We start from the raw sequence: 18,550 nt of genomic DNA, 5'->3' as shown, positions 1-18,550 counted from the left end.
AGCTTATCCCAACACGGATGTGCGCTATTATCTCAGATACACTGTGCACGGAAGCAAACTCATTAAATGTGTGAGAGTGAGAGAGATTGTGTGAGCCTCTTGCAGTTACCTATTCTATTTCTGTCTCTTATTTGAATGGATAATTTAAAAAAACTGTATGTGCTCAACCATATGTGCTGTTATAACTAATGATTTTTCTTTTCCTCCAACCCCTCCCCCAGGTTCTGCGAGGTGGCCAAGGAAAACGGCATGGATATCTTCCGCGTGTTTGATTCCCTGAACTACCTGCCAAACATGCTGCTGGGCATGGAGGCTGCTGGTGCAGCAGGTGGCGTAGTGGAGGCTGCCATCTCGTACACAGGCGACGTCTCTGACCCGATGAGGCAGAAGTACTCTCTGGATTACTATGTGAAACTGGCAGATGAGCTTGTCAAAGCTGGAACCCACATCCTGTGTATCAAGGTGAAGAAATTACATAGAATCGAGTGTTTGAAGCGTTTGGTTTGAGAGTTGTTTACTGCCACATAGAGTACGACAATAAGCCAACATTTTCCTTCCCTGTAATAATCTAAAGATTCTGGCACTTATAGTTTGCTTCTGAGTGGAAATCCCTGACCATCTGCCACCAGAATAACATAGAACCAGCTGGAAAGAATCATTTCAACTACTTTTATCTGCTTACGCTTGTATATGCAGTCTTTCACACATGTATCCACATATCTGCATGCATGTCATATTAATCTAGGCCTGCACCAGTTAAACATGGTGGCTGTGTGACAGTGTTACTTACACTCATATTAGCGTTTTCAATGCAGATTTTTTTGCATTCAGTTGGTTTAATGCCAGGTGAAAGGGTTTAAACAGACAGGCACTAAAAAGAGTTAACACGGGTAATATCAGACAAAAATATTGGATAATAATGTGTCTTTTGAACATTAAGCATGTTATATTAAAAGGCCAAAATACAAGGATTAACCCTCCAGTTATGTTCGTTTTTCAGGAACAGCAGTGATGTTACTGGGTCAATTTGACCAGGGCCATGTTTAATTTTCCAAAAGTGTCAGAAACAAAAACTTTTTTAGTGCAGTGGTGTTCTTTATCCCTCACAGACCAATGATAATAATCCCCAATGAGGATAATTCGCTCGTTTTTCATAGTAAATGCATGTTAAAACTTTTTTTAATGTACCCTGGAAATACTTCCATATACAATAGTTTTACATTGCATGCATTTTTTTAAATTTTATTTTAAGTTTGGAATTGAGTGTTGTTGGTAAATGAACACGGGACATCTCACTGACATGATCAAAGATGAGTTCCAGTGCCTCCGGGGCTGTCATCTGTTTACTTCTGCTGCTCATTTTGTAAAGCTCTGACAGAGAGTTTGTCATATGTAGCTGCAGAGTGCAGGGGTTACAAATATGTGACATTTTATATCTTGATTACACTTACGCCAAGAAGAGGAAGTTTCCTACGGAAAAAAATACTTTTAACTATTTTTTATTTTTTAACTTTAAAATGGGTCAATTTGACCAGCAACATAACAGAAGAGTTAACCTGAAAATTAGCATATTTTCCATTTTAATCATAAAAAGAAGGTGTAATGTGTTAACTAGTGAGTTTTTACTCTGCTTTATATATGACTTGTACTGCAGCAACAACTACCACTACTACTTGTTCTTTTGATGGTACTAAGTGAACAGAATCTGGGTTTTAAAATAAACAACTTAACCAGCGTATCATGGGAAATTCGAACCATTTTACACACACAAAACACCTCCATGCATTGCGATTAGCATTTTAATTAATAAAAACGTCACATGTTAACTGTCAAACACAGCTGAAGTTTTTCAAAATGCTCCTACTGGAATAACTTGTATACTTGAGCCTCTTATCTAAATGAATAGACCGATAATACTCACATTGAATTAATTTCTTTATTCAAGCATGACAGAATATTTTCAAACGTGAAATGATAAACTCCAGCTCTACCGCAGTGTGAACCATCACACGCAGCGGTGGCAATCTCATAAAAGGCTTGCACAGCTAATGAGGTTAACTTTTAAAAGAGGAAATGAGCATGAATTATAACTTCATGGAGTGCAATGATCACCAAAGGGAGCGCAACTAAACATCTAAGCTCTGTCTGTGAATTTCTGTTAATATCAATTAAGTTTTATACATTATAATCATCCTCACAAGTGTGTCTGTGCAAAACTTCCACTTTTGTCATCATGTTGTTGTTCTAAGTTACCATTTTGCAGTACATATAAGTACTTTGTTAGTTTTTTTTTTCTAGATTTTTTAAAAGATTAAATAAACACATTTTCAAAAATAATAACTGAGTTACTCCAGGACTAAATGGCTTCAATTAAACAGCAAGGTGTCAGTTTTAACACCAGATTAAACCCATTAGTCAATGAAGACGCATTGATCATTCTGAGAGCTTCAGTCATCCTCTCCAAGTCCTGAAGTCTAAAAGGAATTTGGTGTTGTGTTTGTGGATATGCTTCCATTGTTTTGGCTGTTTGTGCTTATCCGAGTCCACCAAACTATCAGCACTCTGCGCTCTCTTCCAGCTTTCATGAGAAGCCTCAAGCCAGTGCTGTATGCACAGTCTCACTAATGAGGACTAAGACAGGTGGATGAAATCAATCTTGTTTAACTTAGTCCAGGACTCCATAGCCAAAGTGTAGATGTGTTACAGAAAAGCCACTTAAAACAGGATAACGGCATCTGGATAAAGGTCTACTTTACTATAATGTATACCCGTTCAGGATTTTTCAAAAGAGGAAATAAATGGTAACATGTTCCCTCTCCTCTCTAATGTCTCATCTTTAATCTTTTCTTATTACCAGGATATGGCCGGCCTGCTGAAGCCAGAGGCTAGTAAGCTTTTGATTGGCTCTCTGAGAGACCGCTTCCCGGATGTACCCATCCATGTGCACACACACGACACAGCTGGAGCCGGTGTTGCTGCTATGCTGGCCTGTGCTGAGGCTGGAGCTGACGTGGTGGATGTGGCTGTGAGTATTCATCGTGCTTGTTCCATAGATGCTTTACATTACTAACGGACGAAGTTGCTTTGGATGTCTTGATAATAAAGTTTTTTTTACGAGATATGTAAATAAAAAAATAATTTTAAATGTCTATACAAGGCTTTAAATGTTTATTCATTGTCGTAAAACAAACTTATTTTAACTTATGAAAGTTAGAACTGCCAGTACCAACCACTACTGTATATACATTCAGCTGAAATATTTTTTCAGAGGCCTAGGTCCAGCCACAAGTTATCCCAACAATATGAATGAACATTTTCTACCAGTTGCTGCAGTTTACATTGTGAAATGTCACTAAAACAAAGACGGAACAATTGCTGAAGCCAGGAACATTTCTCTTACTGTGTTCACTGACGCATGCTGCCAGCACTGGGAGTTTCATTAAAACAATTGGCTGCTATTTGCAGTTTGGGCCGTTCTGCTCCTTGGTTCTTTGTAACGCTTTATGAAAGAAACAACTGACTGTCTACCATGAATCAGACACTAAAAATGTGTTTGTATCTGTCCCATTGGTTTACTTGGTTGAATTTTGTCTATTTAATCTGCCAAGTAATAAAACATTCATGCTGAAATACACTGGGGCAGGTAAGACAGCCAACGGTTTTTGGAGGTAGAAATTCTGCCACTTTTGATGAGAAATTGCATTTTTCTGCTTTCTTCCTATAAATCATGATATATCATTTTGGAAAAATGTACACATACAGTACAGGCCAAAAGTTTGGACACACACCTTCTCATTCAATGCGTTTTTCTTTATTTTCATGACTACTTACATTGTAGATTCTCACTGAAGGCATCAAAACTATGAATGAACACATATACTGTATATGCACATATGTATTTTAGATTCCTCAAAGTAGCCACCCTTTGCTTACTAGAATATAAGACATGTTTTCAGTTATTTCACACTTTTTGTTAAGTACATAATTCCACATGTGTTCATTAATAGGTTTGATGAATCTACAATGTAAATAGTCATAAAAATAAAGGAAACGCATCGAATGAGAAGGTGTGTCCAAACTTTTGGCCTGTACTGTATGTGCACAGACTTTTATATAAAATCCATTTATATAAAGTCAATCCACCAGCATGACACACTTTAACGATGATTAATGCTTTTAGTCAAACAGTATTCATATTGATTGTCGCTCTTTAGGTGGACTCTATGGCGGGGATGACCTCTCAGCCCAGCATGGGAGCCATGGTGGCCTGCGCCAAGGGGACCAAGCTTGACACTGGTAAGTGCTCACTAGTCTGTCAGCATCGACAGGTACAACAGACATTTCATTTACATATAACAAAATCTCATTGAGAAAATGATTTGTTTAGATTCAGAGGGGCAACACTATAAGATTTTATTTAATTCTCATCAATTTAAATGAGCAAGATCAAGTATAAAGACCGGATTAAAATGAATACGTTGCCGCAAACACCTTAAAATATATTCACAAAATGTTTATTGCACTATCTAGTTGTTAATGTAACAGCGCATCTTTTAAATCACCAGGCTTACTCAGTGATTATTGCATAGTGTCTTTATGAGACTCTCCTGCTTTACATGCAGGAAAAAAAATCAATCACCAATCAATAAATGACAGAGCACAACTGTAATTATGGCCCTCAGTCAGAAAGACTGGCATATCCTGCTCAGTGATAATGCACACAGCCAATTATGAGAGGAAGATGGAAATAGAAGGGAGACTGACCAAAAGTAAGAGGCCAGCGTGATCAATAAAACCTGAAGCTCTGTTAAACAAAACATCCTTGATCCAGGAAATGATGAGCATGTCAGATAGTTGCCAGTGGAAAGTGAGAAGCATCAGCAGATCCATTTGCTTATAAACCACTAAAAATATTGGTTGCAGCCATGAGTAACGTGGCTCTTAATGGAAAACTGCAAAGCCAGAGTCAGGTGCTTTCCCTGGATCATTTAGTGAAGGCTTTTCCCAACTCATCCCTGAATTAGCTGTTGGTTACCCATTTGCTTTCCCAAGGCTCGTTCTGCCAGCTTCTACCACAGATCTTTCAGTCACACTTTGGACCACCACTGCTTTACTCCTCCTTTACCTCCTCAGGAGCTCAACAGATAAGTGGAGTGATGGATTTATAATATCTCCATCCCCCCTCTGGTTTGCTGTTATCCTGTGTGTTCTGCTTTATGTAATTTTCAAAGTGTCAAAAATCTGGCGCGTCTCACTCTTCTGATAGCCGGCCAGGCTCTGTGACCTCTGCCTCCCACAGCAACCGGTGCACCGTGTAAAATATATTAAAGCAGCCAGTTGACAACTGCTGGTAGAAATTGAAGGAACATGAAACACGCTGAAGGAATTAAAACTGATGTGGAGTTTGCTGCTTAGTTATGTAGAGAAATGCTATTGGGAAAACCGACTCAGCTCTACTAACTAGATCTGATAGCTCATTTCCATTACTCGGAAATAGCAAAAGCCCTGCTAATTTTGTTTACGCTACATTCACACTGCGCGGCTAATGTACAGTCTGATGTATTGCAGGATACTATTAACAGTATAAGCTGTTTGTTACTCTCCAAATGCAGATTATTATTTTTTTAAATGGACAATTTTATGTATGCTAAGCCCTGGTTGTGTTCTGCTCTGATGTAGATACAGACCGTTTCCTGCCAGGGCAATGCAGAGATATTTTTCTCCATCAGCTTAGTTTTTGAAAGTCATGTAGTCTTTAGAGATACTCACTAAAACCTATCAATGACTGGTGTCCCATAATAAATGATCAGTCTGTACACACTCTGCATGTTTACCTCTGCCAAGGAGGTTATGTTTTCCATTTGGTTTGTTTGTCTGTCAGCAGGATAATCAAAAAACTACTGGTGTTTTCATGAAACTTGTTGGAATGGTGTAGCCTTGGCCAAGGAAGAACCCATTACATTTTGGAGTGGATCTGAATCACGTAACGCATCCACAAATGATTTTTCACTTTTGTCAACAATGCAATATCAGGCATGATTTATGGTGTTCCATGCTTTCTGAGTGCTCTTCTAGTTGTTGATGCTTTCCCACTGAAGCCACGCCACAGGAGTTGTTTCAACAGGTGATGTGCTAAATGGAGTAACTGTTGTCCGCTAGTGTCAAACAGCTGTGGGACTGAGCATGCTTTTGTTGTGTTGTGTTACCAAGCTTACATGTAATGCCTTTTGAGACGAGTTGCAAATGATCATTCCTTTATTTTTCTTAAATCCGTGGTGAGGTTGAATCATGGGTGCGTTTGAAAAACCACTCTGACAATGTACATTAAAATGAGAGAGCTGTTGACCGAGGTACTGTAGCATTTAATTTCTATATAAATTAATGAATGGTTAAGTTAAAACATTGAAAGTGTTTTGCACTATGCTGCTCCATCTGCTCATTGAAATTGCTCAGAGTACGCTCTCCTGATCCGAGTGTGGACATTTGAAATATCTAATGGTCCACTCTAACATAGCTCTGGATTTATGAACAGTCCAGTTATGTCCTCAGGATATAATGTTACATTTCTTCCCATAGACCCTGTTGAATCCTACATAATGGTCTTTTAAAACATTTAAATAGTGTCTTGGTAGCAGACAGGGGTTTCCCTTCACACTAGGTGTGGTAAGAAGTGATGTAACAATGTTGTAACAGTATCTTTACATATCCTGGAGTTAAACCACTGGTCAGTGAAAAACAGACTTTCAGCAGGTGTTCAGTTGAAATAGGCTCTTTCTATGCTCTTTGTATTTCTGGGTTACTTTAGTTCTGAGCACCTCATTTCCATGGATGAGTGGCCAAACAGACAGCATGTTGTCACATCAAATTTGCAGTGCAGCTACAGCGGTGTTGTAAAGCAAATGGTTTGACAGTAAACATCAGGGCCTGGTGTTGTTAGTCTCTCAGGGCATCATTCTAAGTGAATGGCTTCCTTTTCTCGGCTTATTGTTAAATATTGCTGCTGAAACAATCATACAGGGAGAAATATGTCGTAGAAGAGTAAGCTGTAATAGTCCATAAAGCAACACAACAACAGAGTCATTAAGACATGCTGTGTTCCGATTATGATGTGTGACTACTTCACTGCTGCTCTCTCTGTCTACCATTTAACCCACGGCTCAAACAACAGGTCCACGTCCATTCTCCAGAGCTTTAGAAATATTGTTCCGGGAAAAATAGGAAATAAGTAGGAAGCATCAGAGGGAGAGAAACTCTCCTATCATTTAGACACAGTCCAAGTTAGTGACAGAATATCAATTTGTGAGCATACAGTTCCTAGAAAAAAAATAAAGTAGAGAGGGAGAGAAAGACAAGGTCGTTACTCAAGAGCGAGAGGTTTTCAAGTGTGTCAGTTTATTCATTGAATTTCAATTTTCCTCACTTGAGACGGAGATTGGGATGCAGGATGTCTCTCACACACACACACCATAGACACACATGTGTGCATACTTATAGTGTATCCTGATGTGACCCAATACATGCATAATGCATACACATGCAGACAAACTCCCTCTCACTTCCAAACTCTTTTCTACCTGTCACCTTGTGCTCGTCTGTTCTTTTCATCTCTGCCTCCCTTTATGCCTCTCGCCCCTTCCATCTCCGTTTGCCTTTCTCACTACATTTGTAATCAAGCGGAGCACTGCCTTGGATCCTTCCGTACCTTCCTGACCTTAGTCTGTTTACTGCTTTCCCTCACTCACTCCCTCCCTTCTTTCTCCTATCTCTGTTACAAAGCAGTAATCAGTGTTGTGCAGTGTGCTCTGCCTCCTCTATCTCCCTCCCTCTCTCTGTTCTCATGCCTTTTTCCTATCACCCCCGCTTCTTTCACATTGTCTCTCCATCCTCCTCCTCTTCCCTCCCTCTCACTCAGTGACAAAGCAATTAACAGCACTTTACATGCCTGTTTCGCTCCCTCAAACTCCCTCAGTCTTTGCTCTTTCCCTTCCACTCCCTCAGTGTCTCCCACAATATCTCATTGTCCTGAAGAAAATGGCAACAGCATCGTTTCTCTGGTTAATTCATTTGTCTTTAAGCTGTCAGTTTATTTATTCAGTCAGCCACAATGTGTGCGCACACACTCATGCATTTTAAAAGCCATACATATTCACAAACACTCATGCAGCTGAATGATGACACACATTAAAGTGGTCCTTGTGTTTATTTGACACAGCATTTACTGCCTTTTCTCATGCATCATTCATGGAGTTAATTGATGAGGAATTTTCAGCTGCCACAACAATGCAGCCGTCTAAGACCTAGTGATCATCAAACACACAGAACATGTACACATACCATAAATGTTACCATATGAAGGTGTTCAACTACAGACACACAAGCACTGAACCCAGACAGCGAGGTAGGTGAGCAAACACATTTAGCTTCTTGTTCTCTCCCTTTCTTCATCTGCCTCCTTTCAATTTTCCCTTCTTGTTTCCCTGAATCTTCTCATGCTCATCGGTTGGCTCTCATCATCAGCCACAAACTGTGTGTGTGTGCGTGTGTGTGCGTGTGCGCGCGTGCGTGTCTATAACTGTATGCATCTGTGCTGTTGTAAAGAATGTGTGTATGAGTTTATGAGTGTAAATATGTGTCTCTGTCTGTTTGTCTCCTGCATTAGTGAGTTTGTGCTGCTAATGAGTTGTATATTGATGCCACTTTGTCACTGCCAAGCAGCCATCTAAATGACTGATACATATGTACGTTCATGGGCTTGTGCCTGCACATTTATGGTAAATATACACATAGACTAGTGTTGTAGTGATTGATGATTTTGGAAATGTAACCAGCAGTCCAGAAAAAACAATGCTGTATTTACCTTTAGCGTGATTTATCCTGGAGCAGTTCTCCATATTTATAGGATGCAGCATAAAAATAAACTGTTAATAGCAGAAAATTATGTAGATAAAACACGTTTTTTGAGTTTGCTTCATTATTGCCAACCTTGAGAAAGATGCTCCTGCTGTCGCTCCTCATCAAAGCACTTGAACTGATCAATGAAGATAGTCGATTCAACTTACGTTTGTGCTTTTTTAACACTTTCCAGCTCGCACAGATGTGGTTGCTTGGAACGATGCTGTCCTATAGCTCAGCTGCCTCCCCACCAAAAGGTTTCTGAAGGCTCTAAACCACACTCAAAAATACATGAAAAAATAGACCCCTTTACCTCAGTAAAGGTACCAATAAAATCAAGATCTCAAACCTAAACGTCAAAATAGGCTGTTTGTCAGTACCACGCATAAAAACACGTATGAGCTTTTGCCAAAGTGAGCATTTTGCAAATCATGGTACTGCGGAGCGTTCTAAAAATAGCACATGCATCATTATACATTCAGTCATGGAAAAAATTATTATGCTATTTTCTTCAATTTCTTGTTCATTTTAATGCCTGGTACAACTAAAGGTACATTTGTTTGGACAAATACAATGATAACAAAAATAGCTCATAAGAATTTAATTTAAGAGCTGATATCTAGACATTTTCCATATTTACCATAATAACCAAAATCATTACTAAAAAAACATGGAAAATGTACCTTTAGTTGTACCAGGCATTAAAATGAACAAGATATTAGAGAAAACAAGGGTGGTCTAATAATTTTTTCCATGACCGTACATGTGCGGTTCATGGTTGTAAAAAAGGCTGCAGTTTCTGTGAATTAATAGGCTACAAAACCACTGACCTATAGGTTTAGGGCAAAAACATCCATTATAAAAGACAGTTGAAACAGTAAACAAATGCCAGAAGTGAAGTAGTTACGAGAGTGATGTGAGCCACGGAAGTTACCTAAACAACATAGGTTACGTAAAAATGACATGATTAACAAACCGTGAGCCATGGAAGTTACATAACTTACTTAGAACTTCAACATCTGAGATAGAGGCACTGAAGTAACAATTCAGCTTCATGTTCCTCAAGAGCTTTGGTCACTTTCTTCATATATTCCAGATTCTTTTCAGTGTTCACTATTTGTGCATCCATCTCCTCATTCTGTAATTTATGTAAAAAAAACTTAAGTTATTTGCTTTTGTTTTCACACGGGACACAAACCCTGTTCTCCTGGGTGAAAGTCTGCCGTTTGTTCGTAAAAACTAGTAATGGCATAAGCACTTTCAAATTTCTTTTAGAAAGTGTTGCCTTTTCCAGTAGATGTACCTTTTAAATAAGAAAAATAAAGGAATATTATAGGAAATGTACTTTTCTGTCCAGTTGATGAGAAGATCTTTGCCAGTGTTGTATTTGTCTGTTCAGTATGAAGCTGGAGCCGACAGCCAACTAGCTTCACTTGGAATAAAGACTCATAACTCATAGCGCTTGACTATAAATCTAATAATTGTGCATTATTTCTTTGCTAGAGTTAAATTTGCTCAAGATTGACAACTTGACTGTCTTTAAATGGCCCTGCAATTAAAGTAAAATCCATCCTAAAACACAATGGCAGTCCCCTTTTCCTTGTCTTTGAATTTTCTCATTAGCATATCAGGCCAAACCTGGAGATATTATTCTGCACAGTGACAGCTTTTTCAGTGTCAGTTACTGTCAATCACAGTTACAGTATGGCCTTTTGAAGAGTCCTTATTTTACACCAATATTTAACAATCTGTCACAAAAGAAACCAACGTATTACACCCACGGCAGCCTCAGTATAGCAGAGCAGAATACAATGTTTCAGTTTCGAGCTCTTTGTGTTGTCAGCTGGGAGAAGTCACAGTTCCTGCTGTAGCTACATATTTGGTAGAAGCGTGTAAGTATCTCTTTCATCCACTGACTCAAAGCTATGAATACATGGAGTGGAGTGTAAGGGAGTTCATCAGGTAGTGGAGAGGTGAAACTTGACCTCAGCTAACATTTTAATCAACAGGGGGATACTGTCGTGTTGAATATGCCGTCACTTCCCCTTGTAAACTGAGGCTGTAATTTCACAATGAAGGCATAAATGAAAGCTATAAAATTAGCGTTCTCAAACAAAGAAAGAAATGGACCTAATTACTGACTGTCTTGGCAGGCAGCTGAATTTGAGGAGCAACAACATGCACATTAATTTCACATTAATTTCACAGTAGCTCCATTTCTCCGCCAAGATCACAGTGGAAGTACACAAACACTTTTTGGAGTATCTCTTTGCTTTGAATCGTAGAAATTCAAGCTTGTCACTCCGTTGCTGTGGATGTAAGAATCTAAGTTTGTCTCATTAACATGGCTGTTTTTTGTCATCATTAGCCAAAAGCTCAGTCTACTGCCATTTCTGTCACCGCATTAAAACAGATTTTTGCTTTCAAGATAACAAGCTTTAGCAAACCTTAGACAGAGTGTCATGAATATGAGCAACATATGTTTTTTTTAAAAAGATCACAAAGTATTACAGAGTGGCAAAGGCAAGGTGTAAATGCACACTTAAAGGCTATTAAGTGCGCTTTACACTTTACTAACCCTATAGCTCAGGCTTGTTCATGCTTTTCTGGCCTGTAACACATTTTAAATCCAGAATTTTTACTGACATAATGCAATTTTTTAAGGGTTGTCAAAATGCGAGCCCCGGGCAGAATATATACAGTAAAAATGTCTTTGCTGACATATTGGTTTCCCCTGCTGACTAGTTTCAGAATGAGGACCCTGTTATAGTAAAGCAGTAAACCAGCTTTGTGGTCTTGTTTTGGTGGACAAAGTCCAGTATTAAAAAAAACAAAAAAAACCTCAGCACACTGTCTAAACTGACAAGTTTCTCATCTTGTTTATATTTTCATACATCAGCATCAACAGCATAAATCCAGTACTGTCACAATTTGCTAGCTGGCACAAGTTTTGGGACGACTAATTCTGACAAATGGCAGGTGGCCACAATGAGCTTCCACAATAATTCCACTAACTTTTTAGTAAATGTCACAGCAATTCCATCATTTCAATAGAGGGGGGCACAGATTATAAAACAACTACAGGTTTTGGCTTGAAAGCTGAATTGGCGATGAGTCATTTCTACAGATGGGGGTCTGAATAAAACCATAGAGAAACATATCACACCATGTTTCACTTAATGGTTTGAGTATGAAAATGACCATATCTCAACCCAGTTGAACACCTATGAGAGATTTTGGACATCCTATGTTACATTACATTACATGTCATTTAGCAGACGCTTTTGTCCAAAGCGACTTACAATAAGTGCATTCAACATCATGTTGAATGTTTCCCTTAAATTATCACCCATCTGTACAGCTTTGCTCAATATTCTTAATGATTATAGTCACATAATATATTTCTCTACAATGCTTTAGATTTTCTTGTTTGTTGTGCCTTGCTACATTGTCTTCAGACGAACATTAAGCTGAGTCTGAAATCATTGTAGATTAGTGTTGTCTAGTCTAATTAAAAGAAAATGTACATGGTGACCATAGATTTGATGTCTTGTTGCTTCTGCAGGCATTGCTCTGGAGAAGGTGTTTGACTATAGTGAATACTGGGAAGTAGCCAGAGGCCTGTATGCTCCATTCGACTGCACCGCCACCATGAAATCAGGCAACGCTGATGTCTATGAGAATGAGATACCTGGAGGACAGTACACCAACCTTCACTTCCAGGTACAGTGACCTATTCTGGTTGTTTTTGTGTTATCCTTTGTGTAAGTGATTGATTTTGAAGCTAAAAAAGCTTCAATGCATTTCACAAACTCACAAGCTCCTTGAGATGCAGTATGAGAGCTGGTCAGTGCATCTGTATACAATGGATTAGCTCACTGTAACATTACATTTATATTCACTGTGGTTGCATCCAGCTCCACCTCAATGCACTTACTACATGGTTGTGCATTTACAATTTAGAGTTTACTTTGTGGACTCTTGAGATAGAGCCTGTTTTGTATTCAAATTTTTCTAAAGTTTATAGCAAAAGTTTTAATATTCAAACTTCAATATTCTGAAGAAAAACACATATTTTCCCCTTCTTCTGACAGAGTATATATTAGACATCTTCTTTGAAATACACCTCTTCCTTCTGTGTGTGTTTTCAAAGATACTGCAGATGCAAGAAATGAAAACCGAGGAAGCGCAGTCATCAGAGACACTGTTTTAGAAACTCACTAAAAATGTTTCTTGAACAACTTATTTTGGTGTTTGTTAATGCCGTATGGTACATTAGGTAAAAGCAGAGTCTGCAGTGTCTACACTCGACACAGTCACACTCTGAAAAGTGTCACAGGCTATTTGAAAGTGGCTGAATCCACAGCGCTATATGTGTGTCTAAAATATGTGTGCACATCCTGAAGCAGAGTTGTGACCTGTTTATATCAGTGAGTGTGCTCTAACAAATACTCTGTGTACTAAATTACAGTTTACAGTGGCATATCGCACTGGCCCATGTGGCCTTTTCTAGTGGAGCGTCTTGGCTATAAATTTAAAAGCTTGGATGTCACTTCACAAATTATAGCCTTAAATCACAGGACACTCAATGACCCAGTATGCATTGACTTTTTTTCTTAAACAGGGTAATAAAAATATGCTTTTTACTGTACTCTTTGCAGGCTCACAGCATGGGACTGGGAAATAAGTTCAAGGAGGTGAAGAAGGCCTATACTGAAGCCAACAAACTACTGGGAGACCTCATTAAGGTGAGACGTACAGATATATATAACAAGGAGAGTGTATCTAAGTCTTCACATTCACTTCTTGCATTAGTTAGTGTTGGTGTGTACCACAGACAGGAGTACAAAGATGTATCTGGCATGTATTTGATATTTCTCCATTATCATCCTTCATACTGACTGTTTCTGCCAAGCTGCCTCTCTTTCCTTGCTTGGCTGAGTCAAACAATCCCAGATTAAGCTTTGGTACATCCACTATTCTGTGCTGCCTGGATTCTCTTTTAGCCCCTCGTTCTGTTTGACCTTCCCTGGCTTCCTCGGTTTCTTATTCTACCTACCATTCCTAGTTTTGCTATTTCCATCGCTAGACATTTTACTCTAACCTTGGAAATTGTACCTGTTCTGTATTAGGCTGTAATTTGCCAGGGAGTTTTAACTTTTTATTTCAGCAGGAATAGGTTCATGCAGCACCGACACTGAGTTTTGTTCTTTGTATTGCTCTATGTAAATTTGGGTAGAATCTCCAGTGAACTAGGTTTGGGTTGATTTCCTGAAGGGCACATTAATCGTAGTCGTGGAGAGGGAGCTCTATTGCCAATTCTGCAGGCAACAATTTCATTCTCAGTCTAAATTCACCTCAATCCTGCTTTTTTGTTTTTCATTATCTTTCATTAATTCCTTTGTTTTTCTCCCTTCATTATTTACCATCAGAGCTTAGTAATAGATTCATCGCTCTTTCACTGTGTTCACACTCACTCTGTAATTATTTTGTTTTCTAGTTTGCATTTCTTCCTTTATCAAGCTGCCCTGTCGCTTTTCTGTTCACCTTCTTCTTTCGCATTCCATGCTGTGTTACACACATTTATTCCACCAGCATCTTTCTTATTTTGCTCTCACTGGATGGAGGTTGTCCATTACTCTCTCTCTCATCTCACTCTCTCTCTCTCTCTCTCTCTCTCTCTCTCTCTCTCTCTCTCTCTCTCACTCTCTCTCTCACTCTCATCTCTCTCTCTCACTCTCTCTCTCTCTCTCTCTCCTCTCTCTCTCTCTCTCTCTCTTCTCACTCTCTCTCTCTCTCTCTCTCTCTCTCTCTCTCTCTCTCTCTCTGTTTTTATTCTTTTTGTGTCTCTTTCTCAATTTTCCTTTTCTGGTCCCTATCCCTCATTTTCTCTCCACCCCTCTCAGTTTTCCTCATCAATTCTTCTCCCCATACTCTATCAATTCAATTAAGACTCGGCGGGCTTCACTGCACAAGCCAATGTTGGCTTAATGTGCCTAGGGGTCCTGCTATGCTCGCCGTTGTATCCTGTTAGCTTGACAATAACTGCGTCTCTCACACAGTTGGCTTGTCGATAAGGGAGAGGAAGTGTGCTTGCCAGATATAGATGTAAAATAGACACACCACACACTGTGCTGGAGCTAAGCAGAGCACCCAATGTATATATGCTGACTATACTCATGAACACACACACACACACACACAGCAATGCAAAAGCCATATCTCTGAAGCTCAGAGCTGTGGGTGAAGGATTGTGCTTGTCAGAGGATTTAATTTCCAGACCTCTTTACACCAAATGCATAAAAAATGAAGTGTATTAACAGGACAACTTTCATAACTATAATGACAAAAAAAAAAAAAGGCAAACAACTCTAATTGTCAGATTCTTAAACAGTTAAATCTTCATCAAAGCATTTGGATGAAAGTGGTTTGCTTACTTTTCTAAGCTTAATAATTAATAATGTATCTTAGTTGTTGTTTTTTAGGGCTGTCGTGTCCTGAATTAAGAAATCAAGATAATTGTACAGGATTTCTCTGATCTGACAAAAAGAAAACCGACAGTCTCATTTGCCCGGACTTAATTCTAAACAACATCAAAAGCATTTAAGGTGGCTGTGCAACTAGTCAAAGTTTATTCCTAAAATGTTCATAAGCCTAACTTTTTTATAGCTCAGTATTAATTCCTGTATAATCATTGAGCATCTCGTGCAAATTCACCTAATCTGCCTCTTGGGTTTTCCTCAGCATCAGTGCTGATTTAATTAGTCAGTTGAGAACTTTGTCCTCTTTGCCTCTCTCCTATCAGGCAGCTATGATATTTGTATTTACAGTATCTGGCCAAGCTGATAGGTTACAGTAGACGTCTTCCACACTGCTTGCTACAGTAAAGCAAGTTAGCAAGATGTGGGCTGAAAAGTTAAGGCCATGTGTTTAACAGCTCTCAAAGGTTCTCTGGGGCAATATGACTGCCAACAGTAATAAATAGACAACAAACAAAAACAAATACAAAACATAGTGGGGATCTACAGTCTACAGGGCAGAGGCTATAAGTAAAACCAGAAAGAGTACACTGCAAAAAAGAAAAGTTGGGTGAAGTCAAAATTTCAAGGCAACAAACTTCGATAAAATTTTAAGTTGGACAATTAAACTAAATATTTTAAGTTTTGTTTCTGAGTTTGCTCAACTCTGAATTCAGATTTTTTTCAACTCAACTGTAAGTTGTACTAACGTATAATTTTACATTGTAATAACTTTTAATCCTTACTTCTGCTAACTTCTGCAATGTGCTAAATTGGCACGATTGTAACGCCGCTATATGTCAGCTAATGTTGCAACCACAATTTTGAGTTAGCATTGATACGCTAATGGCTACTCTTGTAGCTCTAACAAGCAGCGCCGCTAGCATCAGTTAGCCGCTAGCTTTCGCTTATGAATTTCACCGCTTTTCCACATTTCACAACAAAGAAATAAGAGTTAGCAGAATATTGTCCCTTGTTTTGAACCCCAACTTAAAGATATAGGTAACAACAACTCACAAACTTGTTTTTGAGCAGACAACTGGTTTCCTTCGTTGTGCTAACTTACATTATTGCCCTAAATGTCAATAATTTATATTTATAAGTTGTACCAACTTAAATCACTGTTTTAAGCCAAAAAATACAAGTTGGCTTTTTTGCAGTGTAGAAGTGTTCCAGCCCCTTCTTAAAGTTTTACATTTTATGTGGAACTGTTACATTCCACGGTTATCTAGGGCTAGATAGTTGATGTTATATGGAAAACTGAGTACAAACAAAACTACAATAACAAACACACAAAATTAAGCCTTTTTGAACGGAATAAACACTAAATAGAAATTACTAACTAGAGTCTCAACTAAATCAAAAATAGGGCATACAGTTTTCACAGCCACCATACATAGCTTTCTCAACCAGCACTGACAGCTCACGATCATCAAGTGGCCCACCAGAGCCGTCTGCTGGGCCTCCACTCTATTTAACCTTTGCATCCCCTGGCCTAGTCAGTAAGTGAGCACAACCACTGAGACCTGGGAGGAGGTGCAGGAGGCGGTCCCTAAAAGGAGACAAAGAAAAACACACACAAGCCAAAACATCCCAGTCGTAACACTGACAGTAGATTTGCTACAACTAGTTTACAATACTAATTTATTTTTTTCCTTATCCTTCATCATTTCTGTCTGCCGGGGTTCTTCATCAGCTTCTGAGAGAACGAGCGGTTCCCACATTCCACTTTTATAGAAAAATATAAATCATATCAGCGTAAAAGATTATTATCATGCTGTCTTTCAAAATCTATTCATTTCAAGCTGTCGTTAGGCAGTGCTGTTTACTGGAAGAGTGGAATGCTGAATAAAAAAAAATGTCTGTCTGTCTGGAAAAGAAACCTTGAAAGCACAAACCGATGCAGCTGAGCCAGAGCTGCAGACATGGACAAGGATATTTTCTGTTATGGCACTGTTCTGTGACAAGTCGCCATGTATTGTGCACCTCTCAGCTAATGCACACCTGCCAGTCCTTTCACTCTCATCGTCCTCTCAGTCACACAGTGGTGCTCTTGCACAGACCACTGTGTTGTCACCTCACCTGAACAGTATGACTTCAAAGCTGACAAACGCTTCTCCAGAAGATTATAGAAAATAAGCATTTTCTTTTAGTTCTGAAGCTACTTATTATTTTTAGCTCGAGGGCTTATTTGTGAAACCACAGTATAATCAGAGAGAACGTACATGAACAAATGCCCACAGGTGCTGTTTTAATAAAGTCATTCTAACAAGGATGAACTTATAGTAAACCTTTTTGTTGTATGTGCGTATGTCTTCATTATTCGAAAGGAAGCACAACATCCCATGAATTGTTGTTGTGTTTGATCACAAACATTTTTCTATCTGAAATAGACAGCATGAGTTTTATAAATGGCCCAGTTAAGCAGGGAAAAAGACTGTTCAGACTTTTACTAATATGTTTATTTATCTCCTATATATTTATTTATTTCTAGTGTTGCAAGTAATTATTATTTCCGGTATCAGTTAGTCTACAAATGAATTCCCTCATAATCATAAGGTCTTTAAAATGTCAGCAGTGAAATGTTACTAAAACCCATGATGATATCGCTAAAGAAATATTTTGACACTTACGGATCACTCTTTTCCTTTCCTGCTGAATAAGATAAGTGGGTTGATTTTACCTGTCTGAAGTCTTGATTTGCCATTTGATTGCCAGACAGTCAGCAAATCAACTTGGTACTTTACACTTTTAACAGCAGTTTTTGTAAGAATTACACAAATAAGATATAAAGTGTTGAGGTTTAGAGGTGGATTATGTTACCATTGGACAGAACCCAACTAGTTACCAGCAGATACAGATCAAGCAGCAACCTCCTGGCCCGTATAGTGAAACCAATGCTGATGTGCATTAGCCCTGTATTCTTTCTAATGGCCAGCAGGAGGCGACACCACTGGTTGCAAAAATAAATCAATTCATACAGAAGTCTATGACAAAATTACCCTACTTCTTGCTTGATTAATAACCCTAGACGTTTATGGTCTTTATCGCTACTTTCAAGGCTTCGTCAATCCAGCATGATGTTCATTTTATAAATTAAGGTCCCATTTAGAGTAACTGTACTTAAAGGCAGGTCTACC

The 18,550-nt window shown here is 38.7% G+C and overlaps 1 protein-coding gene across 1 annotated transcript in view; it reads left to right on the top strand.

Moving 5' to 3' along the window:
- LOC131990075 (pyruvate carboxylase, mitochondrial-like) overlaps positions 1-18,550 on the top strand; it is a 314,152-nt gene that overhangs the window by 263,236 nt on the left and 32,366 nt on the right. The window contains exons 17-21 of the mRNA XM_059355468.1: positions 222-462; positions 2,858-3,025; positions 4,215-4,296; positions 12,458-12,615; positions 13,554-13,640. Of these exons, the coding sequence (XP_059211451.1) occupies positions 222-462; positions 2,858-3,025; positions 4,215-4,296; positions 12,458-12,615; positions 13,554-13,640 (736 nt within the window). The remainder of the gene's footprint in view (positions 1-221; positions 463-2,857; positions 3,026-4,214; positions 4,297-12,457; positions 12,616-13,553; positions 13,641-18,550) is intronic.

This window comes from Centropristis striata, chromosome 17 (genome assembly GCF_030273125.1).
Source record: "Centropristis striata isolate RG_2023a ecotype Rhode Island chromosome 17, C.striata_1.0, whole genome shotgun sequence".
NCBI classification, from domain to species: Eukaryota; Metazoa; Chordata; class Actinopteri; order Perciformes; family Serranidae; genus Centropristis; species Centropristis striata.
The sequence above is the reverse complement of the archived record's forward strand: the minus strand, read 5'-3'. Positions and strand labels throughout refer to the sequence as shown.